The sequence below is a fragment of the Aulonocara sp. 'chitande type north' Nkhata Bay genome, linkage group LG23, assembly GCF_057382095.1.
Source record: "Aulonocara sp. 'chitande type north' Nkhata Bay isolate Kocher_YH1m ecotype deep benthic linkage group LG23, A_spYH_male_GT1.1, whole genome shotgun sequence".
Lineage (NCBI taxonomy): Eukaryota > Metazoa > Chordata > Actinopteri > Cichliformes > Cichlidae > Aulonocara > Aulonocara sp. 'chitande type north' Nkhata Bay.
In genome coordinates, this window is record NC_141365.1 from 10,721,942 (window position 1) to 10,748,672 (window position 26,731).

Here is a 26,731-nt window from a genome sequence, read left to right on the forward strand (position 1 = left end):
GTTCATTTGCTTTGTCTGTAACTGTACTTAGACCCTTTCTAAGATGTCTTTGCTCCAGATTTAGTGAGTGAAATATTTATTAATATGAATTAGCAGGCCTCATTGTCAATAGATATACCATGCTAGCAAAGCTAAACATTCAATAATGACTTAGCATTCCACCCTCTCAGCCAACTCCCCCCCCCCCCCCCCCCAAAAAAACCCCCCCAAAACACAAAAATGCTAAAAATACGACTTTCAACCTGAAGTTAACAAAGAGGCGACACTTTGGTGATAAATTCCAACTTCAGTATAGTCAGTGTTTTCGCTAATTAGCAAATGCTAATCTGCTAGCACGACAAGCTAAAATAGCTAATAGTTATTGGATATGATCGCTTTTTAACCTTTAATCTCTAACTATAGTCTTTTCACTTGCAATAACACACTGGATACTACATGTCATTATGTGTTTGAACGAGTTAAAGTATAAAAAGTGTCTGCAAGAGCCAGATATCCAGCAAACTCATGTCCAAACAGAATGGGTCTTTATTCAGGAAGTGAAAGAAAGAAAAAGAGATTGTAATCAACACCCCATTTAAATACAAAAACAAAAATAAAAATAAACATGATATTCATTTTGCATATCAAAGAACCATTCAGTAATAATTACAATCCAAACATCTCATAAACGACTTTTGTGAAGCTATACACACAAACTCTGATTTAGAAATTAGTCACTTTAACAATAAAATTACAAATATTTAGCTTTAAAAATAATTAAACTCAAAATAATATTTTAGCAATTAGCATCTTTAAATTATATATAGTGTTTTTCACATAAAAATACAAAATAATACCAATGACATTTAAATATGAAAAATTATTCCAAGAACCTGCTACTATCAAATAAAAGAAAATGTGGGAAAAAACAAGATGAAAAGAAATAGAAATATGCATGAAAAAGTCTCTCCTTTTGTTAGCAAAACACTATCCAAAATAACTACAATCATTTACATCAGTACAAAGATATCTGGATTTAAAAATACTTGCAATGAAAAAACGGGGTATCTTTTTCTGACAGTAAAAAATGACACTGTGGATCAGAAATTTGCAAAATATGCAATGAAAAAAATAAATCTGCATTAAAAAGGTTTACACTGTAGTTCTTACTTTTATACAAACATTAGAAACAGTATTGCACATCACAACACAGATTCGAGGTTAGTCAGCCTTTCAAAATGTGTTATATTCAAGTTTCAGAGCATCTACGAGGACAGGCAGCTGGGGCCTCGATGCAACAGGGGAGAATCTCAAGTGTCTTCCCAGAATATAATAAAACCTTCATGTTTCCTTCCATTAAATCAAACGTGTCATGTGTATCAAAATAAGAATCAGCTGTATATCAAAAACTTTGATGTTACTAATGATGTGATTCTTTGTCAACCAAAACTTTTGGACATAATTAGGGGTAAATAAAATCGAAATATCAGTCCTATTTAAATAGAAAAATACAATCAAAATCAACTCATTTTTTCGTCTACAAAAATAGTGAAATAAATATGATTTTTACAAAAGCAAGGACACATACAGAACCAAGTAACAGTGTTTAACATAGAAAATAGAAGCTCACAAAAACAGCACGAGTCAAGTGTTACAGGTGACGATATTCAAACATTATCAGACGCCATGAGAACCAAAGCCACGAGGAGGAAGAGGGGCCAGAGCGGGAGCCCAGTCTTTAGCTTTCACCTCCCATCAGGTTGCAGGCCGCGACGCCTTTCCGACTCCCGCTCCTCGTAACACCCGGACCATTTTAGAATATATTAGAAAACATTTGCTTTTTGCTCTACTCACACAAAGCATAGCTAACTTAAGACCACTGCTCCACGCTACACTTTAAATAAGTCATTATGGGGAAAAAATATGATAAATTCTACCTATAAATAGGTGAAAACTTTCATAATTCGCTTCTAAACACAAGGGGTGAAGGAGACGGAAAACGAGCAGGGATACAGAAAAGTAGTGCATAATGTATATTATATATTAAAAAAAAAACCAAAAAAAACAACATATTGAAGGGCCAGTGATGAGTAAATTGTTCACACAAACAATTTCAATTACACAACTCAACTAGTCTCAGTTCCATTAAGGTTTTGTAACAGTACACAGTTGACGCCTGAACACTGATACCGAGGAGCACACACACAGGGGCATGAGACACTAAAACCACGACAACACGAGAGCGACACACTTGTACAGTACCAAACAGACGGCTGGGCGACCGTCCTCACAAAAAAGATTGTCCCTAAAGAGTTTTTCAAGGGTCGAGGAGGAAATTAAACAAACAATAAAAAGAAAAAGATCATCTTTAGCGAAGACCACGCGTCACTGTCTTCATCATGGACAAGTGTGGTGAGGAGATGTGGAGATGCTTCATCTTCCGGTAACTGCGTCAGTGTTTCCTTGGATTTATGGAGCTGCAGCCACACAGCATGGAAGCCTGACTGTTACATTACAAAATAAGCAGTTTAGTGTGTTTGAACAATGCTCAATAACACGGAGCACGCCAAACTGACAAAGTCTTTCATTTGCGTCTGGTCTGCTGGTGAAGCTACACCAGATTAGCCTTTGGAACCACACAAAGATATGGATAGGAAGAGTGAAGGTGGAGTCATTCTTCTCTACGAAATCTGTTGATAGCTAAACTAGAGCCTCAGTCTACACTAACAACAGTCACACAGCACATGGACGACACACAAACACAAACCACTGAACACCACTCTGCTTCTCAATGGCATTTTTTTGTTGTTTTTTTTTTGCTATACAAGCCACCACGTGACAACGTGATGGCATCCACTAAGTCTACAGTAGAACCAATATCACTTTTTGTATTGTTAGTATGTAAACAGATCAAACAACAGAGAAACATCAAAGCATGCAAGTTTAAATATGTTTTTTTAACTCATTTATCTTAGTCTGATTTTTTTTCCCCTCTTAGGCATTTGTACTTGATGATCATGCTACTCATTATAGAATTGTTACGTCTTGTCTGCATTTATTATTTCAGTGGTTTGTTTTTTCCTGACATATATCCAGCATGCTATTTGTGTAGCTAAGCCTATTGTCATTATATGCACTCTTAAATCTTTCTATGGCAATGGGGGCCAGAAGTGTTCGAGTGCATACTGCATTTCGTTTTACATGATTCAGGTTTATAAATGGCATTAAATATAATACCTACACATCTATTCATATATATGTATATATAGCAGCAAAGCTTCTGAAATAGCTCGGTCAGTATAAATGTTGAATACAGTTGCAGAAAAGCAGATTTTGTATTTTGAGGTATCACTCTACGGGTCAGTATGAGCGCAAAAATAACCCTAGTGTCTTCTTTTTTTTACATTTCAATAAACTCTCTAACAAGAAGAAAGAGCCCATGGCAAAGTTAAAAACAAACAAACAACGGTTTGCTTTGTGGCAGAAAATGTGTCAATTTTAAGCTTCCTATATTTTTTTCTACCTTTGGTTAATGACCCGGGGCAGGCGTCAACATTATAGAATCGAGGTTTTCCCAGAAACAAGTGTGCACTGAACGCACCGTGGGGTGGCTAGCAGCAGACAGACAGACAAGCTGCCCCCATGCAAAAACATTCCCGTATCTACGTTAAATCTCACATACAAAAATAATGATAATAAAAAAAGCTACAAAAATCAATCTCTTTTTTTGTTTTTTAAATCTCCTCTTAGAAAAGATGAAAGTACCACAAAAGAGTTGTAGAGTTGTCAGAGCCTGAGATGTGCGGGGGGTTTTGGTGAAAAACTGAGGCTTGTGGTGTTTGGCTGCTACAAAAGATATATAGATATATAGTATATACTGTATAGTGTTATGTACTTGATTATACTGATAGCTTAGGAAGCAGGAGAGGCTGAGCGATGCTCTTTTTCCTGTTAGCCAGTGTTTAATTTCCCTATTTCCCTTTCCCCTAACTGTGTTACCATGAAATTGGGGGTCGCAATCTCTAATTCCAGCGGAAGTGAATCTGGCGAGGGCGGTCGGCGCCTTCTTTAACCAGAGGCTTGTGAAACTCCCGTCCGGCACGGGAGTGGATGTTAGCCCAGCAGAACTCGCAGTAGTACTGAAGACAGGTGACGTTAGCACAGAAAAAAGGAGCAAATTTCCCTCCACAACGAGCACCCTGGCACTCATCACAGAGCTGATCATCCAGGACGTAGGGCTTCACCTCCACCTGCACATTAACGAGACATAATGTCAGCTGTAACGAAGGAAACAAGCTTAACGAAGCACAGGCAGAGAGAAAACCTTATTTAACCAGCCCTAACAAGCGTTTGCTTATCATAACAACAAGCCCCTTCTTCTCTGTAGGGATGCTGATAACACACAAAAAGATGCAAATACACACACACTTGCACGCGCGAATGGCATAAATTACACATCACCATGACAACTATGTCATATACCATGAATCCTACTGATTCCTAAAGTCTGAAAAGTTTAATTTACGGTAATAAAATATCTCGAAGCCTTTTATTTGTGATCGTTAGTAAAATTTTGAGATTCTGCTTATAAATAAAATATTTAGTGAAATATGTATCATACTGTAGATTCCTACCATCTTTTGTTCCTTTATGGAATTAGTATGTTATCTTATGTTCTTGCATACAATGTCACAACCCACAAATGTGCAACATTAAAGCTAGAGAAGTTTGGCTGATTATGTCTACATTGTAACAAGTGGGAAAACCTGTTTATTTCTCCTAAACGGTGCTACATTTCTAAGTAACATACATTTGAGGGTGGGGCAGCAGCGTTGAGAATGTGGGTTGTGCCCATGAAAAACTTGCTAAATCTTCTCTGCCAATGCCAAACACCTTAATCTACTGAAGTTCGATTGGTTTCATTTATTTGAGTGAATGATTGCTGATTGTAGAATGGGTTGGTGTTTCCACATGCTACAGGGGCCTCTGTTTGTTAAATTAGCACATTTTTAAATTGCCAACATGTTTTATTTCTTTAGTTTTTAATCATCCAATCCAATAAATGAGAAGAAACAAGAGCCAGTAGCAGAAAAAACTGTTTGCCATTGACAGATGCAAAATACCAGCAACACTGAACAGTGAAACAAAGTGCTTCACTGACCACTACACTGAGCACAGAGGTTTCTATAAACCAAATGACCACATTCCTTTGATAGTGTGCTGCTTTTCTTGAGGTTTCAAAAAGTGTTACATTTAATTACAAAAAAAATTCTGAAACCCTGATATACACTAAAAAGTCGAAGACGGGGGAAATATTAATGAAAGGAGGGTGGTCATACCCTCTTATCAATGTCAGCATGCTGCAGCTGGACGAATCTCGCGCTGATGGCAGCGATGTAACTCTGTTGGTTTGAGAAAGCCACTCGTCCTGCCCCCTTTGGGTATTTGAGCTCTGGATCTGTATCAATTCCTGCGTAGCACACTCCACCATAGAGGCGATCCATAATCATGGCCAACTCAACTAGTAAAAAAATGAACAGAGGACAAAAAGATGAATTTAAATATGTGAAAAAACAGATACAAGATGTGGATTTGAGAACAGAAGAGAAGCTATCAGAAGCTTATTTTTAGTCCAAGTTATCATTGCACGCATAGCTTGAATTCATCTCTATTGAGATGCAATACTAGTCGTAGAGAAACAAGTTGGCTATATTTACTTGCTCTCAGAGGACGAGGGACGCCGCCCACAAAGATGGTCTTGCGGGGATCAAGAGGCTGAGATCCATCCATCACAAAATCGCTGTCGCTCAGGTTCCAAGGACGAATTTGCACCTGGTGTCAAAGTCTAACAAGATTAGATCACCTTTCCCCCCTATAGGAAAATTGTGCCCATGTAGCTTCTTTTCACAGCGAGCTGGTACTGCTGTGCCACAGAGTATATTTAAAGATGGATATTGCTATATTTTCTGCTGCTTTAACCACATGTGCCTGCAATCAAATCAGTCCCTCGCTCTGGCTGTTAGACACAATGAAGTCATTTTAAGGTACTTCCATGTTGGCATCACTATTCAGACACAAAAGCTACACCCATCTTTTAAATTATTATTATTTAAGTGTTTAAAGATTTAAAAGCAATTTTTGAAAAACTCACAGGTTTGTCCTTGATGGTGGGGCTGGAGACACACAGGTAAAGCTTCCCATCCTCCTCCATACAGGCTTCAATCAGAGCCTGCACCGAGCTCTCTTCCTGGAACAGCAGGAATGCATAGCCTAGGAAACGTATATAAAAAGCTTCAGTGTACATGCATATAAGAACAAGAGAGGGTATAACAAAGGTGCTCACCTTGGTTTGTCACTATTCAAATGACATTCACTTATTTGCATCATATCATAATACTGTGCAGGCTCAATGTAAATACTGGTAACCAGCCATAAATAGGTGAGCTTGATGCTTTTGCTAATACCTTTAGGCGGAAAGTAGGATTTACTCTCTGCTTTGTGTGGCCAGTCCACCACAAGGTGACCAAAGCGGCGGAAGCTTGAGGTTATTTCATCTAAGGGAATTTGACATGTGACACGTGAGTAGGGAGATAAATCATAGAATTTTTTTTTTTTTAAAGGACTGGCAGTACAACACAATCATGAAATCATTTCTTTACTCACCTTCGTCTATGTCAGGAGGCAAACCTCCCACAAACACCTTACGAGAGAAGCGCTCGATGCGTTCCCCGTTTTGGTGAGGGTAACAGTTGGGAGAGCCAAGGACTCCTGGGACACCCTGGTTGCCATGGCCATCATCAAGGAGATTGTCATCAATAGGGAAGAGAGAGGAGCGGCCTGGTGGACAAAAAAAGGCAGGCAAGGCTACAGCAAATGTCAAGCATGCTATTAAACATTCACAAGCAGAAACCCTCACGAACATGTTTCCAATCCCAGTCACATTTCCTCTCCTTGAGGCAATGTTACATCTCTGCTATGACAGGGACGTACTGAGATGAGAGGCTTTCTATAAAATAATGTTTCTGCTTTTATTGCACTTTATTGCTGAGTGGATGTGAGGCCAAGCACCAGCTTAAAGTGAGGATTATGTACAATTTGTTTTTTTACAGATCCGAGACTGGGACACGCAATCATGTGTGCTCCACCCAGAGCAGCGTGGCAGATAAAGCGTGTGTGGAAAGGCAGGCCGAGTGGAGCGAAGCTGTTAACATAATGGCTAAGCACTATGGAGTCCCAAAGTGTTCAAATATATACCAGACGACACAAGTTATTTTAAAAGAATAAATAATGAATTAAGTTATTCATTATATAGCAAATATAAATGAAATGAGGGGATTTCTTTATCACATTCTTTGCATTATATTAGATAAAATGTGAATTATTGGACCAAAGTCTTTAGCCAGCAAAGGAAAGCAATCAAATTAATCTGATTCAACTAGCAGCTGCTTCTGTCAGAGCATAAGGACAGACGCAGCTTACAAGCCAAAAAAGTGAAGCCATCACAGAAGTGGCTTAAAAGAGGATTCTTTTTATGAGCCACCAGGGGGCGACTCGTGGTTGCAAAATCAAAAAACAACAAACAAAAAAAACAACAACCCTCACTTCCCTTTATTTGTGGTCTCAGTAGAACACTTTCCTGCAGGATTTATGGGCTCAGCTGCTAGTTTAAGGTCATACTGAAGAAAATATCAAGACCTTATTGTAAATTACATATTGATTATTCAGGATAATAATTTATCATTGACAAGTCGTTACCCTGTTAGCTTGCCATTTCACAGTCGAGCACATCTGGTTCAGAAACACCAAGATGTAGATGGTTAAAATACTGAGCTCGGAGGTCCATAACAGAACTTCTCAAACAAACAGGTGGTGTCGGGGTTTTGGAATAAAATCACTGTTATTATGAACATGAATGATATAATAATATTTTAGAAGATTAGTATATTTTAATAATTTATTATTTTTAGAAACCAATGGGATGTTTCTACAGGGTTTTGGACTTCTTCAGAAAATAAGCTCTGTGGGAAATAAAGGTTCTCTTTAAAGGTTTGCGCGGCTCCTCGTTATAGGTGCCGAGTGATTTCAAGATAATCTTCACATATTCAATCCATTTTCACAGTTTTTTTTAAGTGTGGATACATTTGGCAGAAGTAAAAACACATATTTTGAGGTATAAATAAGCTGCACCCTAGCAGCATGACTTCAGCCTGACTATCACTAACCTCCTTTGTTTGCTACCAAAACTTGAGATACAGTTTCAAAATTCACAAGTGGGGAACAAAACGTGAAAATATCTAAAGTTTGTGTAAAACACAGACCTTATTTTAAGCACACAGTCAAAAATCTATACAAAGTGCTACATGCTAACCTATTTTATTTATACTTTGGGTTTCCATAGAGCAGAGGCTATAAACACCACCAAACATGAAACCCTAAACTTAATGTATGTCTGGATACTGAAACAACACATTTTTCTTTGTATATTTTTTTTAATAGTCAATCAGAAATTTGATGAGCAAAATTCTGTGTTCCCAAATTTAAAAGCAGAAAACAGTGAAGTCTAAGTCCAGACTTAAGGCCTCAGTTTGGTATCTATTTAAGCAATAACACATGCCACAAGGAAAAAGCCACAAGTAAAGAGACACGCTAGAGAAAGCTGAATTTACCTCGACGCCTCCCATAGCTCCTGGCTGCATGTAGAAAAGTACAAGAGTGCAAGTTTCAGCTATGAAACATTTCTCAGAGGGCATTTGTAACTGTAGACTTTAATCTGCTGATCCAACCCAACCAGCTTTTATTCAAGTCACCGACTAATGAGCTAAACTGAGATACTTTTAAAAAAGGACTTAAATCCTCCTGAAACCCAAAACAAAAATTATTATTTTTTCCAAACTTCCTAAATGCTGTGGCAAGGAAGCCTGAGGGGCTGCATCTGTCATATACTTGATGAAAGCAATACACAGAAAGCCCAGAAGCCTATAAATGACATTTACACAAATGTTGTTATTTTGCACAAAAAGGTTTTAAATGCGATCAAAAACCAGAAAAAGGAAAACTGTTTAAAGGCCAAAGCCCTAAATATGCTCTGGCAGGGACAAGAAATCTAATTACACACAGCAGCATAGATGGCGTTGAAAAGGGGACAAAAATTATTTTCTGATTATTGAGTCTCAGGAGGAAATGGCAACCAGAACTTATTAAAAACACTCATAATTACTCCCAAATGTTGTCTGACCCCGATTTATGTCTCGCTAATACTGTTACAAAACACGGTTTTATTTTTTTGACAACTGGATGTGTCTCCAAATGTGAAGCTAAAAAAACAAAAACACAGGGACTATTCAGGGCAACAATTATTCTAATTAACACAAGAAAATTTAATTGGAGGCAACCTGGAACAACCTTTGTCATTCAAGTACTACACAAAACGAGCACAGTAAATTTTCAGTTATACCACATAGCCACTTTAATGCCAACAAAACAGTTGAACAGCTGGTTAAAAAAACTGAACCCATTTAACGGGTACTGTCAGATACTCTGCAGCAGATGCAGCAGAGGTGACACTGCGTGGCCTTATTGCACCACAGTGAGTGCGTCTAATGAGGCTAAAGAGTAATGGTGGGAGCATCATGAGAGCTGCAGACACAGGAGGATGGTGCTAGGAGATAATTACCATTGAGCATGAGTAGGCCGTCAGCCCCGGGGTTAGGGCATCCCACACGGCCTGATGTGAGAAACAGACACACACACGCAGAAAACACACACACAAATAGGAATGAGACATAGAGCAGATGGAGAAGACAGGGCAAAGCCAATGCATGTACATGGGAATAACCACACAAAAATGCACGCACACACATAAACAGAAAAAACAACTGTCTTTTCACATGTCTAAGTTGAGCACAAACAGGAGCAAATGTTTTTTCCCCCCATAAATGACCACATACTGTTTCAGCTTTCCGACCAAACTACAGTGGAATTACTTGTTTTATTTAAGGCGATAACAACGTCCATTTAAAAAAAAAAAACAAAAAACATTTTAATGCAAAGACCTAGCAAGTTCTGAGCTGAACAAGACAATTTCTCCCCTTTTTTTTTTTTACATTCTGCTTTGGAAACGATTGAGGAAAAAAAACACTTGTTATAGTAACCCAATTTCCCATCATATTTAGTTTTACAGTGGTTTCTCAATCGTACTAATGAATCAAAAATCACAAATACCAAATTCTAGATCACAGCATTCATTGTGAAATGTCAGATAAATTAAGTCACTAATAAGATACAAATATATTAAAAATGTGTTGCCTTATGAGAAGCTACATTTGGAGCCGTTATCCAGAATGCTGTGTTGTGTTAACCATGTCAGTGCTATAAATGGCAGAGCGGACCCCTGCAACCCCCCCTTCCATCTCACCTCTCTTAGCTGTCATATGCAGCGTGTGAAAGTGTGATCACATCTAAAATTAGAGTAGACCCCCCCAACCCCCCACGCTTTGCTGTGCACACTGGCCCGTGTCCTCTCCATCTGCTCCGGCAGGAAAAACAAGAAACTCGCCCAAGAAAGGAGGGCGCAGGTTGAGTAATAATCTTAGCCAACTGCAAATGAGAAAATCCACACAGGAAATTTTATACGTGTTTGCAAACCTCAACTGTTTGTCTTTTAACCAGTGATGAGTTTTTCTTCTTTGTAATATTTTAAAGTGAGAGTGTTTTTGGCTTGTCAGGCTGTAAAAGAGCTACGAGCAGCCGTCAGTAGGAGCTGTTATTTGACACTGCTCCTCTGATGTCCAGCAGTTGAGCACAGGAGGCCAGGACAGTGTCGATCTACGATAAATTCTCTGCTTGGTCCTGCCAAGAAGTGAGGAATAATTCAGCAGTTACACAGATCCGTTAATATATTTTTAAGGTGTAAAATACACATGTTTGACAGTTACAGATGTTTTCTGATATTAGTAAAGAAAAATGCCATGGTTTCTCTTTTTCCTGACCTCCAGCTCTGAGTCAGATCAGTGTGCTGTTCAGGTTAAGTAGGAACAGGATCAGAGCTGGAAGGTCATGTAAATGTGCAGCTGGTGGCACAAGTATTAAGCTCTCAGCACGGAGAAAATAAGCTGGTGTGTGGAAAAACAGCACAGCTCTGGGAGCAATGGGCCTGTCACTTCCCTGCACGATGTCGGGTTGCCTCCGCGAACACGATCGCCTCCCTCTGACCCCACGAACTGAGACTGAAAGGGAAAGGCCAGCTTACCTTTCATCGGATCCTGCTCAGCTCGCATGATGTCAATCAGAGAGCTCTCCAGGGAGTGCATGTTCAGACTGTCGTACATCCTGGTGCGATCCTGAAAAAAATACAGGTGACATTTCTTTTTTTAATCATCCAGAGTTTGACAAAACAAACAAACGTCACGGTGCACGAATAAATCCTCACGTTTCTCACACACCTTCGGGATTTGGCTTATGAATAATAAAACCTTTGAAGCACAGGGTATTTGGCTTAACATGCGCCTCACGCTCGGATTAACATTTTTTCCGTATTTATTCACTTCAGGAGTCTAAAGGTAAGTTTACAGGCAGCCTACACAACGGATTCCCCAAGCTCTCTGGACTGCTTCCAAGATGCAGACAAAGAGAGAAAATGGAAACTAAAACCAGGAGCGGCATTTCACAATAGAGCTGAGATGGAGGTTGGGAGTTTGTCAGCAGAACAGTGAAGTTGATCATCTTATTATTCTAGCCAGAGTGCCAAGTCCATCTTATAACACACAGCACAATGACAGGCTAATGTCCCAACTCTATGATAGTTAATAGCAGCATGTCGCTTCTGTGTAAGCAACAGTAATTCAGAAAATGATCACACGGTAACTGCGCAAAATACAAAATGCTATCAAAAAATTTACAATTAAAATGCAATAGCATGCAACTTCTTGTATTTGTGTTGGTCAAGCTTCAACTTGAACTTCATTTCAGGTAAGGGGACAAAATCACAGGAAGTCAAATTTCACAAGGACGGCTGATGATAAGTGACAACTGTGCTGGTGTAACCAGAAACGGTTTCCCTGCATTGTACTAGAGTGCACTGTCATGTGAAAACGTTCAGGTAGATGTAAAAACGCAGATTAGTTTGAGATCGAGGTTCACTTTAGCGCTCTGTTTCAAGTCTGGGGAGTGGTCCAAATGAAGCAGGAGTGCTTGAGCGCTGCAGAGCTTCACAGTGAGACAATCCTGAAGGGGGCCAACTTTAAAGTGAGTGTTTTTTGCTTTTTAATAGTTTTGGAACTTTTTGACCAAACCCTTTCACTGCTGCATTATGAGAATGATTAACAGGTTCACACTGGTCTTTATGTGTCATAAACCTGCCAACTTTAGAGACGAAGGACAGCGACTTTTGCCTGCTTCCTTGCCAAAGGGGATGGGTGGCCAAATTTCAGGCTGGATGTGGGGATTTTCAGGGGATTTGTGTCTCCAGCTGGAATTGAACCAGGACCTTTTGCTTGCCAGCGGACCACTAGTTAATTTAAATTGGCTTAATTTTTTTAATATCCCTTTCCTTCACAGATTTTTTCATGTAAATATTCCAGGCTTGAAGAAATCTTGGTGATATTTCTATCATCACATCAATAGTGCACGTGTTTTTTCTTTGAAGTGCTAAACAGCAACCTGTTTACTGTTGATCATTTAGTTTGAGTAATTTTCATGACAGGCCAAGGATTCTGGAGGGTTCTGTGTTAACAAGAAGACTGATGTAATGGGTGACAATGAGCAATGGGAAACCTGACGTTGCTGGATGATCTTTTTTCTTTAGCGTCATAGTATTTTAGGGTGATCACATCAGTTAATTGCAGGAAACTTGCAGCCTTTCTTAGAGAAACAACAAGTGACTAGTCCCACTAAAGGCTAACTGAAGGCAGAGGTGCTGTTCCTTTTGTCCCCAGTTTACCTCTGTGTTATGTTAAAAACATGACACAGCAGAGATACAGTCTGTCACTGACTGCCAAACATTAAACAGAGAGGAAGGAAGGAAAAGACTTGGAATCTGAAAAATTCCAGTAGTGACACTGTTTATGGAAATTAACAATCCATGCAGTCGCGTCTGTTTCCTGGAATAGGAAGCGCTGCACTTCTTGGCACTGATAATACTAATAATTTGAGCTCATAGCAACAGTCGTACCATTTGGTGACACCATTAATAAGGTGATATCATTAGATCGGTCTGAATGAGTCACGGCCATACCCGCATTAATCTTAGAATTGATTCAGGCAAAGTCACTCCAAATCTGAAAGGTTTTGTGGATTTGATTTTATATTAATTGTGTGTTGAGGTCCTTAAAGGCACATTTAAACTTTTAATCAATTGATGCACTTTGAGTGTCCAAGCTGTGCAGTTTTTAACATTAAAATGTCTCTTACATGAAGCCTATAACTGAATGATTTTATAGAAGAATTCAACAGCAACACCGAGCTCTTTCAATGCAAGTCGCACTGGAAATGATAAACTATGACAAAAAATGATATTAAACATGGAGTTTCAGGGAACAATACTGCCTCATAAATGTTCCTAAGAACTCAGTAATATCAATTCAAAACAAGTAAAACACTGTTCAAAGTGCCTGTATCCCAGGGGGAGATTTTCTGAAGGCTTTCCTGACTATGACTCCATTTCTTTGCAGGCACGAGAATCGAAACATCAAATCACAATGCAAATTATGTTCTTTGAAAATAGCAACCAGTCTCACGGCACACGCAGACGTCTCTTTACACTTGGCAAAGATCTAGGCTTCGCAATCTTCCACATCAGGTTACTTTGCTTTTTTCTGCATTCTGTGTAAGTTTGATTGCTAACTTGAAACTCCAGGCAAGGTTTAATTCAGTGTGTGCACGGGAGGTGTGTTACTATGACGATCACAAGTGTCTGGGTCCAATTTTAAGAAAAATATAAAGTGACATATGGGGCATCACTTGAATTGTGCTGCAAGCCTTGGTTCTGAAGCATGTGCTATAAGCTATGTGTTGTACAAAAGTGATACATTCTGAGTGCAACGTGTAAAAGTTAAATGGATGACTCTGTGTGTGGTTCAATGCATTAATTAAAGATAATTATACACAAATAAACCGAGCACAAGGCACTACATAAATGTCTTCAGGGGTTATAAATCAGTTCATGTTTTTAGTTCTGGTAAAAACATTTTTCCTACACAGGAGGTAACTGTAATAAAATAATCTTCCTAAATCAGTTTTGTGAATTGGGATTTCATTTACTAACACACACAACAGACGTTCTTGTTTAAGAAATAGTGAGAAAAAGGAAAATTTTGTTAAATTAGGTAAGTCACTGTACTTAGTCATCCCACAGAGGCCCATTCTGAGCCTGGAAAAACACTGTATCAGCGACACGAAAGAGACGAAGATTAATCCAATTTTGTGAACAAATGGGAATTTTGTTTTTGGCAGGAAAATTAGAACGATGTGATTCAAATATGACTAAACGATGACCATCTGGACCCTGAAGCATTAAAAGGGGAAAGTAGATGCACTGATGATCATAGAGTCCCTCAGTTCATTTAAGTACACAAAAAAATATATCATTAATGTTAGAAACGTGACAATATTCAGAAATTAGACACATAGGCAGCATATTGTAGTGTCAATTTTCTGATGAAGATATGGGAATGGATGTGGTAATATGTTGTTTAGACATGTATAGAGAACATTTGGAATGTGCATTTACTCTTTTGATGTCATTTGCTCCACACGACCTCGTTCTTGTTTACTGTCAGTTCTGCCAAGCCAGGCTACAGATGCCTACCCAAAAGAAAATCCCACATTTTTGGTCATTGGGAGAAACACATCTACTTTTAAATATCATTTGCTCTTCGAGAGGCCTTTTGTATTACACAACAAGTCTATTTAAGAAGGTATTTAAAGAAAAGAAGGAGTGAGTTTGTTACCTAGAAAACTTAACTTTCATTAGTTTCATTGCAAGTACCAGTGAAATTGTAACTTTTCATTAGCCATATAAAGACCATAGTATAGACACTTGTCTTTCTGAATAATAGCAAAAACCTGAATATTTTATGCAAGTAAACAACTGTATTTCTGATACTTTCATTAGGTAGACCACAACTTGGAATATGACCTTTTAAAGTTTGGCAAAGGAGCAGTTTTAGTGGCAAAAGGCGTTAACTTCCTGAAAATAAAGCAGCCCAGCCGAGATCCTCAGATCTAAAAACTCTTGCTTATGTTTCTGCTGTTGATAGAAAGAATTATTATCCCCTTTTAGTTTATACCTCATCAAGTAAAGTTAAGTAAAACTATCCCTTCAGAGACCTTCATCATTTAATTTGTCTAACATCTAATTCGTGTGATTGATTTAACCTCTGTCGCCAGCTCTTTCCCACCTTTAAACCCACTGATTCTCACACTGTCAAACAAAAACCCTTCTGTTACCCCCCACACACACCAAACCAATGATCCTACAAAACATACCTGCAGGGGCAACAAGGTGTTGCTGTTGCTGTCTGTGCGAAACATGTTCTCCTCTATCCAGGACTTAGGCCCCAGTGATCCGCCAGAGCGTGGGAACTTGGGAGGAGCGATGACATTGCTTGAGAAGGGCTTCTTCAGGGGTGAGACGTGACTGACTGAGCCAGGTACACCCATGCCGCTCCCTCTGCGGTGGTCCCGGCCCCAGGACATCCCCCCGGAGCCCCAGCCATTGCCTTGGTGACTACCCCAGGGAGATGGTTTCACCATGGGCTGTGCAAACATAAAGATAATATGGAGTTAAAGAGAACTGAGAGCTTTATCATGTCTGTAATACACAAATATTTTTTGTATTTACAACATCCATTTCATCCTATCTTGCCTTTCTTTCCTTTCACAGCCACAGCTTGATCTGCTCCTGTAACGGGTGGCTGGATAAGAAGATTTAGGGCTTTAAGACTAATACTAAGTATCCTGTGCGCTGCAACACCACCTCTGTAACTTACACACAGTCTCTCTCCACCTGGACCTTGGGTCCCCTCTTAAGCATCATGCATTGGATTGCATTGTGCTTAATCTCACATGTGAATCATACACAGAGGAGAAACAACTTTCTGTTTCTTCTGCACTCAATGCTTAATGTAAACTGAAAACCTTTGGACTCACTGGCAACGTCCATGTTCTAATAGTGCTGTATTTGAGGAACAGAGTTAATAATCTAAAAAAAAAAAAAAAAAAAAAGTGCTTTTAAGCAGAATCATAAGAGAGAGACTCAGCACTCTGAGAAAGGGAAATGGAAAAATCTATGAGCAAAGTTGAAAGAACGCTCTTTTTAAAGCTACTGTTGGGAAATCCATGTCCTGGTTGCCACTGAAATTAAAGTTAGTTTAGATGAAGCTTCCAAAAAACAAACAAACAAACAAAAAAGATCCAATAAGCACCCAGAGACATTTCAAGATGGCTGCCGAGTACCAAAACTTGCTTCTAGAAGGACATTTACATGAAAAGAGGCTGTTTTAGAGTCCTGTTAGAAATGAATGTACCAAACCTCACATACAAAAAACACGATTCACAAAATATGCATTTAGTAACTAACAAAATAGAAAAGATGCAGCATTTTCTTATGTTTTTCACTTTAAAATTGAACTTGCACGTAATGGTGGGGATCACCTTTATGCGGTTGTCTGTGTTGGTTTCATGAAAATATATTTACATAGGACTCAGAGCAAAGGGCTAAAGGTTAGTGAAACAGGAACACCACACATGCACTACAGGCACACCCAGTCACATACATACTTCCATGCACACACCCAATGTGCAAATTGCATTACGGAGAAACCTGAAGCTGAAGGCTACAAACCCCCAACTGCTGCATGACTGGACTGCTCATGTGAGCTTCTGCTGTTGCTGCATTTCCTCAGGGCATTGCAACCGACAACCATCACACCACCAAGATACTGGACGCTTTTCATTTCACCCAAATATAAGCACCCATTTACGACAACAAACCCTGCAAACCTTTGTATTCCCACTGAGTGCACCACAAGGCAGGGATGGCCCTGTGCCATGTGACCACATCCCACAGCCAGCTTCCAGGAGAGAACAACAGCTAGATTCAGTGATGCTCCCTTGTAACCCTGTTCACCCCTCCCTCTCTTTGCCTAAAGAGTAGACTTGAGCCCTTGCATAATGCATTATGCATTTGTCATTATGCATCAAGATAAAAATAGTTTATTATTCAAGGTAAAGATTATACATGAATTCACATACACACATTAATCTATAAAGGCTTTATAACTACATTGTGACAAAATATCCCCAACCTAAGGACGTGCCAGAGTCAGCTTTCACAAAACTATAGACCTAATGGATTGGCTACAGATTTGGAGAGTCTTAATATCTACATTCGCTTATGATAGTTACATTAATGGGAATAGGAGACCCGGTCATGCTCCCCAGCAGCTCACCTGATGTTGGTTGTAGTTGTTCCTCTGCTGCAGGAAGGCGCCCTGCTGGGGATGCATCTGGGGACTAACGGGGGACCTGCGACTTTGCGGCTGCTGAGGGACGTTTATCTGGGGTGAGAAAGGACCGCTGAAGCCCTGCACGTTAATCCCGGCGCACGGATTAGCTGACACCGGAGAAAAACTCTGGAAGAAGGCCGGGTTGATGGAGGAGGGGATACCTGGGTAGAAGCTGTTGTCAGAGTCCGCGTTGGGCATATGGTTAATGGCGTTCGCGTGGATGGGGTTGATGGAGTTGGGTGCGGGCGGGGGAGAGGAGCTGGTCTGAACGGACCAAGGGGTGCCGAACCCAGGGAGGGAAGGTGAAGACGAACCCGCACTGGCGCTCTGCAACTCCTGGGTGGGGAGGTTCGGGAACGCGGCGCCGAGACCTCCGGACAACATGTTGCCGGTGCTGCTGCTGCTGCCATTGCCGTTATTTATATGGTGGGCGATAGGGGAGTCCATTTGGATCTTGTTTAGGTTTACGGAAGTGGGCAATGGCGACGCGGCATCAGCTTCAGCCTCTTCCACTGGAGAGCCGCGGGGGTCAGCGGCGCTGAGTTTGGTCTTGGAGAAGGGCTGCCTCTGCGGCAGGTGACTGAAACGTCCCTGGGGTGGGGTCGGCTCTGTGGGGCTGAACTCAGTGTGCTGACCTAACTGCTGATGTATTTTTCTGCTGTGCTGAAGGTCACAGATAGACTGCGTCGGGCAGAAATGATCAGGGAAAGCTATCTTCTGCTCTACGTGGTTATAATCCGGCGTGAACGAGCTCAGCTGGCCGTCGTTGTGCCTGTCGGTTTGGTTCGGCTGCTTTCCGGGTTTGCTGACCGGGCTGCTGCTGCGGTCCGTTTCCGTGGTTGACGGGGGTAACTGTGTGGTTGTCACCCCCACAGGGTCATCCTGCATGTTTTACTGATGCGCAGCAACTGACAGAAACAGCAGGGACGAGGCGACGCTGCTGAAAGGCGAAAAGAGGGAGGAAAACCGGTAGGACGAGGCGTAGTATCCGTCCGCCGATGTAAAATACTAAATTCGACGTTTAAATAAGGCAAGAAATGCCGACGAGAATATATTTAACCAGCGTTCCTAAATGAGGTCTATTCAAAGAGTGTGTGTGAAAAGGCTGCAGACTACAGTGCTGAGAGGAGGGGGTCTGGCCTGTGCAAATAGTCAGCTCGCTCGATGCCTAATCTCTGTTTCACTCGGTGATATTATCATCTGACTAAAGACCGAGCTTTTTAGGCCTTGTACACTAGCCTAGCCTGTACGGTCCATTCCTGTCCGACCGTTCTGCCCCCTCCTCTGGTTACCGGCTGTGCTGCTGCGGCAGAGGATTAAAGATCCCCGACTCAATCGACGTCACGACCGCATCACGCCTGTGCGCCCGCCTCGAGCCCGAGCTGCAAAGAGGACCGCATTGTTTACGTCACTTTTTCATTATTCATAAAGTGCAGTAGGCCTAAAACCCTCAGCAAAAAAAGGCCACTGTAGGCTGACTGTGGCCCTAATTATGACCAATAATTTTATGACTAATACTGCCGCGTGACTAATTTGTATGGCCATGTAGCGAAGTGACCCTATAGCAACCATTGCAAACTACTAGTCAGTTATCATATTCATATTCATCGTCAACTATTCAAGAGCCAATAACCCTTTCGTATTTATATTTCACAATACATGGTGTTAATTTGAAATATTTTATTTCAACTAAAGTGACATTCAGAAGCCTAATTCAAACGCCCAGCCAGGATACATTACGCACTCTTATTGAACTGGATGTTAACGCCACTTTGGCCTCTCTATTCTGCATGTCTCCCCAATAGTGCTTTGAAAAAAGCTCAAGCATTTCCAGGGTACACGTTGTACAGTTTTCATCCGCCCGTGCCTATCAGTATTCAGTCCACAACCATCGTGCGTGCGTCTGCGCCAGCGTCACTTTACGCATGTACGCCGACAAGCTAAATATAGTTTTCTATGTCAGCGCGTGTCAGGGGAGATGAATCTTCTTCGCCTGCACTGAACTCAAAGCTGACAAGTAACCCCAACATATGATTTGCCACCAGCAGCAGCTCTATGTGGCTACTAGGTAATCTTTTTCTTTTTGGAGCGAGTGAGAGAGCGCATCCCGGGTATGCCACCAACTGACTGTGTTTTAGGACACAAGGCAGAAACAACAGAATGTTTTAGATGGTCTCTTCCCTCAGCAGCTGAGTGGTAGATGCCTTTAATTCATTTTAAAATACAAAACAAGCATCCGTTGGGAATTGGAGGTATACAAATGGGAAAAAAATCCGTTCTTATTTCGACAGAAAGCCCACTTTCAGTGTGTTACTCCACTGCATTTTCTATGTTAGCACAAATATGGATGAAGAATTTCACTTTTTTTAAAGAGTGAAACTGAATAAATCATCGCGGCATCACTGTTTGAAGGCGATTTTTAACGAGGTAGACAAATACCAGAGTAGCAAAGCAATGTGCATGATGGACCTACCATCTGGTCCCTGCTAATGATGATAGCTCACATGACACATAGCGTATTGCTTGAAAACGGTGCTGCCAATTCCATAATTTTATCAAGAACTTGATAAATATTTTTGAATAAAGCGTTATATATATTTAACTATTACAGTCACTGGTATGTGTGTATACTGGAGAGTGAATCTCTGTCTTTACAGTCAATCTGAACTTAAAGTAAGACTGAAAGTGATCACTGAAAGCACTTGACCCCTATCACTGATGTCTTATTTTTCCTCCCCCTACTCACTGCACCTATGTCTTTTGGGCATAAAGCAGCAGAGAGAAGAAGCCCCCCCGGAAATTCCCTATGATAAGGTCCCAGATGGGACAATCCCACCAGTGAGGGGGCAGGTGTGGTGGCCACAGTTGGAGCTGAGCACCAGTGATTAGCCAAGCCCAGTAGTGCAGCAGGGAGTTAAATGGGGCAGGCTGCCAGCTGCTTGCGCCTGATGATGATGATGATGATGATGATGATGAGTTGGGGGGGGGGGGGGGGTGACACGGTGGGGGTTACCCTGGTAGATGGGGTGGAGGCAGGGTTGGTGTTAGAGAGAGGAGGGAAGGGGGTGGGGGTCTTTTCTGTTACTCTCACCTGGCCCAACACACACAAAATTTGACACATCTGTCCAAATACTGTACACAGTTCTCCATATTTGCATTCACTTTCAGATCGAACTGTCTGAGTATGTTGAAACATCGAGCCAACAAGTACAAGTATAATGATACAAGCAAGCATATGTCATTGGATCATGAGGGTGCATCATGTGGCTAAAATAAAGTAGCTACGCTCATTCAAAGCAGGTTTTGAGAAAGCACCTGGCCCACTAAGCAATCTCAAATTTCACCATGTTTATAAAGCTTGATCTATTTAGGTCTCTGTCAGAGAGGATGGCAGTCACACTGCAGCTGCAGTCGTCATAGCAACAGGTAATCTGCATTTCCTTTTGTGTGCTTGATTAGCCTGTTTGACTCAGGGCTCTCACTCTCTCTCAGTCTGTATGTTTTGAAGGGTTGGGCTGATGCCACTGATCAGCTCATTCTATCTCACGGATGCATTCATCAGCACTGATGACATTGTATTCTGAGAGTCACGAGTGTGTGTGATTCAGGTTTTATAATCCCATCCCAGCATACAGGATGTATGCCTTTTGCATGCCACGCAACTATTCTTTCAGGGCTGCAACTGTTTCCTTAGACAGAAGCACCAACAACCCTTTGTTTTTCAGTGAGTACCTGGAGATTCAAAATGTGTTCATGTCTGATCTGTAAATACATAAATGCTAATATTAAATTCAGATCAATCTGAATGACAAAAAAGATGATTTTTTTTTGGGGGGGGGGGGGGGGGGGGTTGCAGTTTTTAAGATATATAATATTTGTTTAATTACTAAAATATAAAAAGATTGGCATAATATAGTTTCTCTTACTTACAGCATTTAACTTAATGCAAAAAAGTAAACAACTGTTTACCTTTCTAGAGTCAGTCCCTCTTTAATCTTGCTAAATGAAAGACCTTGCCACGGGCAGTTTTCATTGGAACAACTTTCTAAAACTTAGCATTATACTCAGTAGCTTGGTTTAGGGCAATATGTGCACTGACTGTAGAAAGGGATGAGGTTTTAAAGTGTAAGGCGTAGTGGCCCTGAGGTGCAGGACACACCATAAACACCACCAACAAAAATCCACAAACAAAAAAAGCATTTCAAAAAAACACTGGTCAACCTTCCACTTCCTTCAAGTGTGCTTTCAGAGGCCAAAATGATAGTTTAATGTTATCTGTTGAGAAGAACTGCATTACATGCATATCCATATCATGAACTTAGAGCTGTATTAAATAATAAATCAGCTTCCCAAGCTTTTTCATAATAGAGTAAACCACCATAATTGTGAGCCTCTGAATTAACATGCTTGATGTCTTGCTGAACATTTCCATAACAACTTTAATTTGAACTGCAATCTTTTCTTTCTGATTTTGAACAAAACAACTGTCAGTTGGTAATTTCCATAAAAATGACAGATCAGAGTCCCCACCCTGTCCTCTTTTTTGTTTCCTCTTTTATTTGCTAACCCAGCCTCTATTCTGTTCATTTATTTTGATACCCAGCTGAGTTTGGGAGAGACTAACAGAGACCAATTACTTAATTACTTTATGATAAAAAAATAAAAAAATAAAAACTGTTTTAATAACAATAAAGAATTATTCATTATGAAAGGAGGAAGAACCTCAACTGTGTGTGAGCCCCTGAGTTTGTGCCAAGAATATCCATTGGATAATCTGCCTCAGATTATAGAAAATCCTATATGATAGTCCCATAACATGTTCCTATATAACTGAATCAGTCTCTTCTTTCATCCTTTAAAACCTTTTGCACATTTTAATGATCTTCTAAAATGGAAAAATAAAAGGCTGAAAAATGAAGCTAACTTGGAAGCAAATTCCAGTTCCTCATATAGCTGCTACACTTCTCCACAGACTACTATTTTAAAATTCCCAACTTTAATTCAGAAAATGATATGTTTACAGCCTGTTACAAAATGCATCTTTGGTTTCTGGAGCTAATCTAAGGCTTAAAGGGGTAAGATCACTTGTATTGATTGGCGTACTAGCACAGGCGGTTGTCATAAATATCCATCCATCACTTCTTAGGGAATAGCACTGTGTTCCCAAGTAAAATAAACCCTCTCTCTGGGGGAAAGTCTTAATACACCTTGGAAGAGACTTCTTTCATCTGCTTCTATTTGCAATATCATTCATTAGGTCCCAACTCACAGCTCATGGTCATAAGTGAGGCCAGGAACGTGGATCGACCAGTAAATTGCCACAACAGAGCAGTAAAGCATTCACTTTGCAACAGATGCTGCGTCAATCCGAACTACCACTTCAGCGAGTTCTAGTCACCAAACTGGACCTTTTCACCTGTTGTTGTGTTACACACTTCAGGACCTTTGCAAGCAATGTGTCAGCTGATATCTCTAAATATGAGTAAGTATTATAAGCACATGTACAGCTGGATATCACTGTGTGTAAACAGGGAAAAAATAAAATTATGGCAAACTGATGCTTTATTTTGACATTTGTCTTGTTTACCAGAGAAACTGAGCACACTGTCTTGTTGTACCTATGCTTCCAATTTAGCATCCTATCCTAAATTTATAATACCAGCACATGGGAGGGCTTTCGTTCCAATTTGCACCCGGCATGGCCTCCAGGATGGAGGTTTCTTTGTTGCGCTAAATTGTCCCTTTGTTGTGACTCTCTGTGCACCGAATAGCTCTTTGTGTTTGCTGACTGATAAAGCTTCTGCAAACAGTTATCTTAGTCACACACACATGCGTGGACACAGACAAACACAAACACCCAGTTAGAAGTGTTGGTAACGATGTTACATCCATGTTAGATCACAAACTCACAAACAAACTGACATACAGCGTGATAACAGATGCCTTGATAAGCTTATCTTGTATCCAAGCAGGGGTTTCTCAAGACTGGTCATACCTCCTTGTAGCCACTGTTTCTTCAGAATCAATCAAAAACGGTCCTCCATCTATGATTGGTACTATTCTCTGAGATGAATGAGGGCAGTATTATGAACGGCATATATTTGCATTTTATGACCCACTGCAGAAGGCTTGCCACACTGATTAGGTGGCTCGTTTCTCCAAGGCCGGAGAAAGACCATGGACATCTGTCATGCTTTAAACGTATTAGAAGTGTGACAGGGTGTTATCACTAGATTAGGCTGTATATGACCTTGCAGCAATATAGCAAACTTCAAAACCTCAAATTATGAAAGCTTTTATCATATTTGATCAACCCCATTCTGTTTTCTTTGTCTAAGACTCTCCTGGCCCTTGTCACTAATCTTATTCCCAATATTCTCATGTGTGCTCTCCAGTGATCATGTCCACATCACATCTGTCTGTTCTCTTTGCTTCAGCTTATATGTGTGTGTGTGTGTGTGTGTGTGTGTGTGTGTGTGTGTGTGTGTGTGTGTGTGTGTGAGAGAGAGAAAGAGATGCAGTTATCTTAATGTCAGGGTAGATTTCCTTGGCTTGTTGCACAGAAGCCAGAGCTTTGTTGTAACAGCAAACATTAGCATGACTAGATAACATCCTCCAGCCTTCTGTTTTCCATCCACCGTTTATTTGCACACAAATACATGAATAGGATGGACACAGACGCTAATGTCAAGCCTCAACAGGGGTCTCAGACATATGGGGATGCCTTTAATGATGTTTGAAAGAGAAACAACGAGGGCACCCGCCTAACCACACACACACACACACACACACACACACACACACACACACACACACACACACACACGCACAGTTTGTGTTTTCTGAAAGCACCTGTTTGTCATTGTAATGCATTATTGCAGGTAATGCAGTTAGGTGTGTGTCAGTCTGCGTGTACATCTGCATGTGTGTTCCATAGATTGTAAACCAGCGTCTCAGATGTCACCAGAACAGAGCTACAGCTGGGGGTCAAAGGTCATCAGTGCCAGGTGCCTCAGGGCTACAGATGTCTTGGGGAGAGAAAGCAGGTGTAGTATTTGTCACTGAAATAACAAGATCATCATTTTTATTTTGTGAAACCTCATCTGAAAGAAAATAAAAGACAACACTGCGCATGTTAGGTTTAGTGCTCCTGTTTTTAACATCTGATGTTCTCATGTCCCGATAAATAACATTCATTATCATTTTAAAAATAAATTTGTTCTTTTACTAAGAAAAATGATCTAAATTAATTTTTCTGTGTGTCACACTTTGGAGACAAGTGTGAAGGAAATGAAAGGTTTGTTACCAATAACAGTAATAGGAAACAAGGAAAAAGAAGAAAATAAATCAAACCTTATGTAAAATAAACAATAATTTTGTTTAGAAATGCAAAATAAAACAATAAAAAACAACAAATACGAAATAAATTAATTATTAATAAATAAGTGAGCAAAATAATAAAAACTGGAAAAAATAAATTCCACTCTCACATTAAAAATTCTGGGACAAAAATTCCAGATTAAAAACGGAATATGTGGAAGGAGTTAGTTATGTATCGTTAAACTGGTTCTCCTGCTGGATGAATGTGGAAAATTTTAATTCGACCTTGGAAAATGAACACAATGACCACGTTCTCTTTACTGCACAGCTAAAATGGCAATAATCGTCACTTCTTTAGATTTGTTTTACTACTGTACAGAACCTTTTCTACTGGAAGCTTACCCTGTATTGTATATAGACTAACCCTGCAATAATGTTGTTTTTGTTATATCATTATGATAAATTTCAGATTTATCAGAAATTTCCATGACTACATTTTATTTGTCGAACTCACAATAAACCCACTCATACCTTATACCCACCTTAATATATTTATATAAATATTAATTAAAGTGCACACAGAAAAATTCTCATGTGGGTTGATGTTATTCCATCATAGGGGAACTGCTGTGCTTCATCAACAAACTATTTTCATTAACAACACATTTAACATTTTCACAGATTTTATTAAGTGTAAAAAATATATCAAAATGGTTAAACATTTAAATAGTTTTGTTTGGGCTAAACAGTGAAATGAGATGTTAAATTCATTATCACAGAAATCTGGATAATTCTGATCACTGATAAGTGATTGAATAACTTTGCCCAGTAGTTGTGAGGAAGGAGAAACTTTGCACATTACTGCCACTTAGTGGTATAAGTAGCATCTGCTCTCTCTCTCTCTCTCTCTCTCTCTCTCTCTATCTATCAGTGTTGGTCAAGTTACTTCGAAAAAGTAATTAATTATAGTTACTAGTTACTTCTTCAAAAAAGTAACTGAGTTAGTAACTGATTTACAATATAATCTCAAAGTAATTAATTACTTGCAAAGTAACTATTGGTTACTTAAAAAAACAAAACAAAAACGTTTAACCCTCTGGGGTTCAGGATATACTTGGCCATTTTAACTACTTTTGATTTTCCCTCTACATTTTACCTTTAAAAACTATTTACTTTGCCTTGTTTGGTATCATCCTTTTCAGCACGTGTCTGAATTTACAGTTATGTTTTCATTTTGACATGCTGTATTAACACAATTGATCTAAAATCAGACAAAAACCATAAAATCTGAGTATAAAAAGTTATATATTTTTTTTACTATTTCAACCACAAACATGTTTAATGAATCATATTTCATAACATTAAATGCAAATATAAATTGTCAATTTTAAAATCATATGCACAAGTTTTGCAAACAACAAAGTTATTTGCATCCATTTACCTTTTACCTTGATTTTTTAAATAACCATTTCAAACTATTTACAGAACAATCAGCTGTTCTGCGTTCAATAAGATGCCACACAAATTATTTGTGCCACTCCAAAAAAATAATTTCTGTCCACTATAAAGGACAACATCACAGCCTGATACCTGCAGGTCTGACAGCAGCAGGTGTACCACTCCTGTTTCTACCTGGAGACAGCAGTCTGCTCATTGTTCTGACACACAACACAAAACTATCCACAACACTACACACTAACTACACAAGACAACACATTAACTACATGCTCCAAACATGCTAAACGTTAGGGTTTAGGTTAGGTTTGATCGTGACCGTCCGCGGGAGCGCGCGCAGCTGCTTAAAGCTTTAGCGTCCAGATTACCTAAGTAGTCAGCTACTTCTGTACAACTGATATAAAATGCTGTAAGCTGAACACAACCGTCTGTTTGTTAAAAAATAGTAACGGACCGCATTTTCTTCTCAGTAA

The 26,731-nt window shown here is 39.9% G+C and overlaps 1 protein-coding gene across 4 annotated transcripts; it reads right to left on the reverse strand.

Moving 5' to 3' along the window:
• Positions 1 to 507: 507 nt before the first annotated feature.
• On the reverse strand, positions 508 to 18,806 carry cpeb2 (cytoplasmic polyadenylation element binding protein 2). 4 transcript variants are annotated; one of them, XM_086282042.1, is made up of 11 exons: positions 17,427 to 18,805; positions 15,463 to 15,732; positions 11,228 to 11,318; positions 9,653 to 9,703; positions 8,646 to 8,669; positions 6,643 to 6,816; positions 6,444 to 6,533; positions 6,131 to 6,249; positions 5,697 to 5,811; positions 5,319 to 5,500; positions 508 to 4,229 (listed from the first exon to the last, which is right to left on the reverse strand). In XM_086282042.1, exons 1-11 carry the CDS (start codon positions 18,369 to 18,371, stop codon positions 4,002 to 4,004), a joined length of 2,289 nt encoding a protein of 762 aa, XP_086138168.1. In that variant the 5' UTR covers positions 18,372 to 18,805; the 3' UTR covers positions 508 to 4,001. The 4 variants fall into 4 exon arrangements, with proteins under 4 accessions (XP_086138168.1, XP_086138170.1, XP_086138169.1 ...); XM_086282044.1 differs by lacking the exon at positions 9,653 to 9,703 and having other exon boundaries at positions 17,427 to 18,806; XM_086282043.1 differs by lacking the exon at positions 8,646 to 8,669 and having other exon boundaries at positions 17,427 to 18,806.
• Positions 18,807 to 26,731: the final 7,925 nt, after the last annotated feature.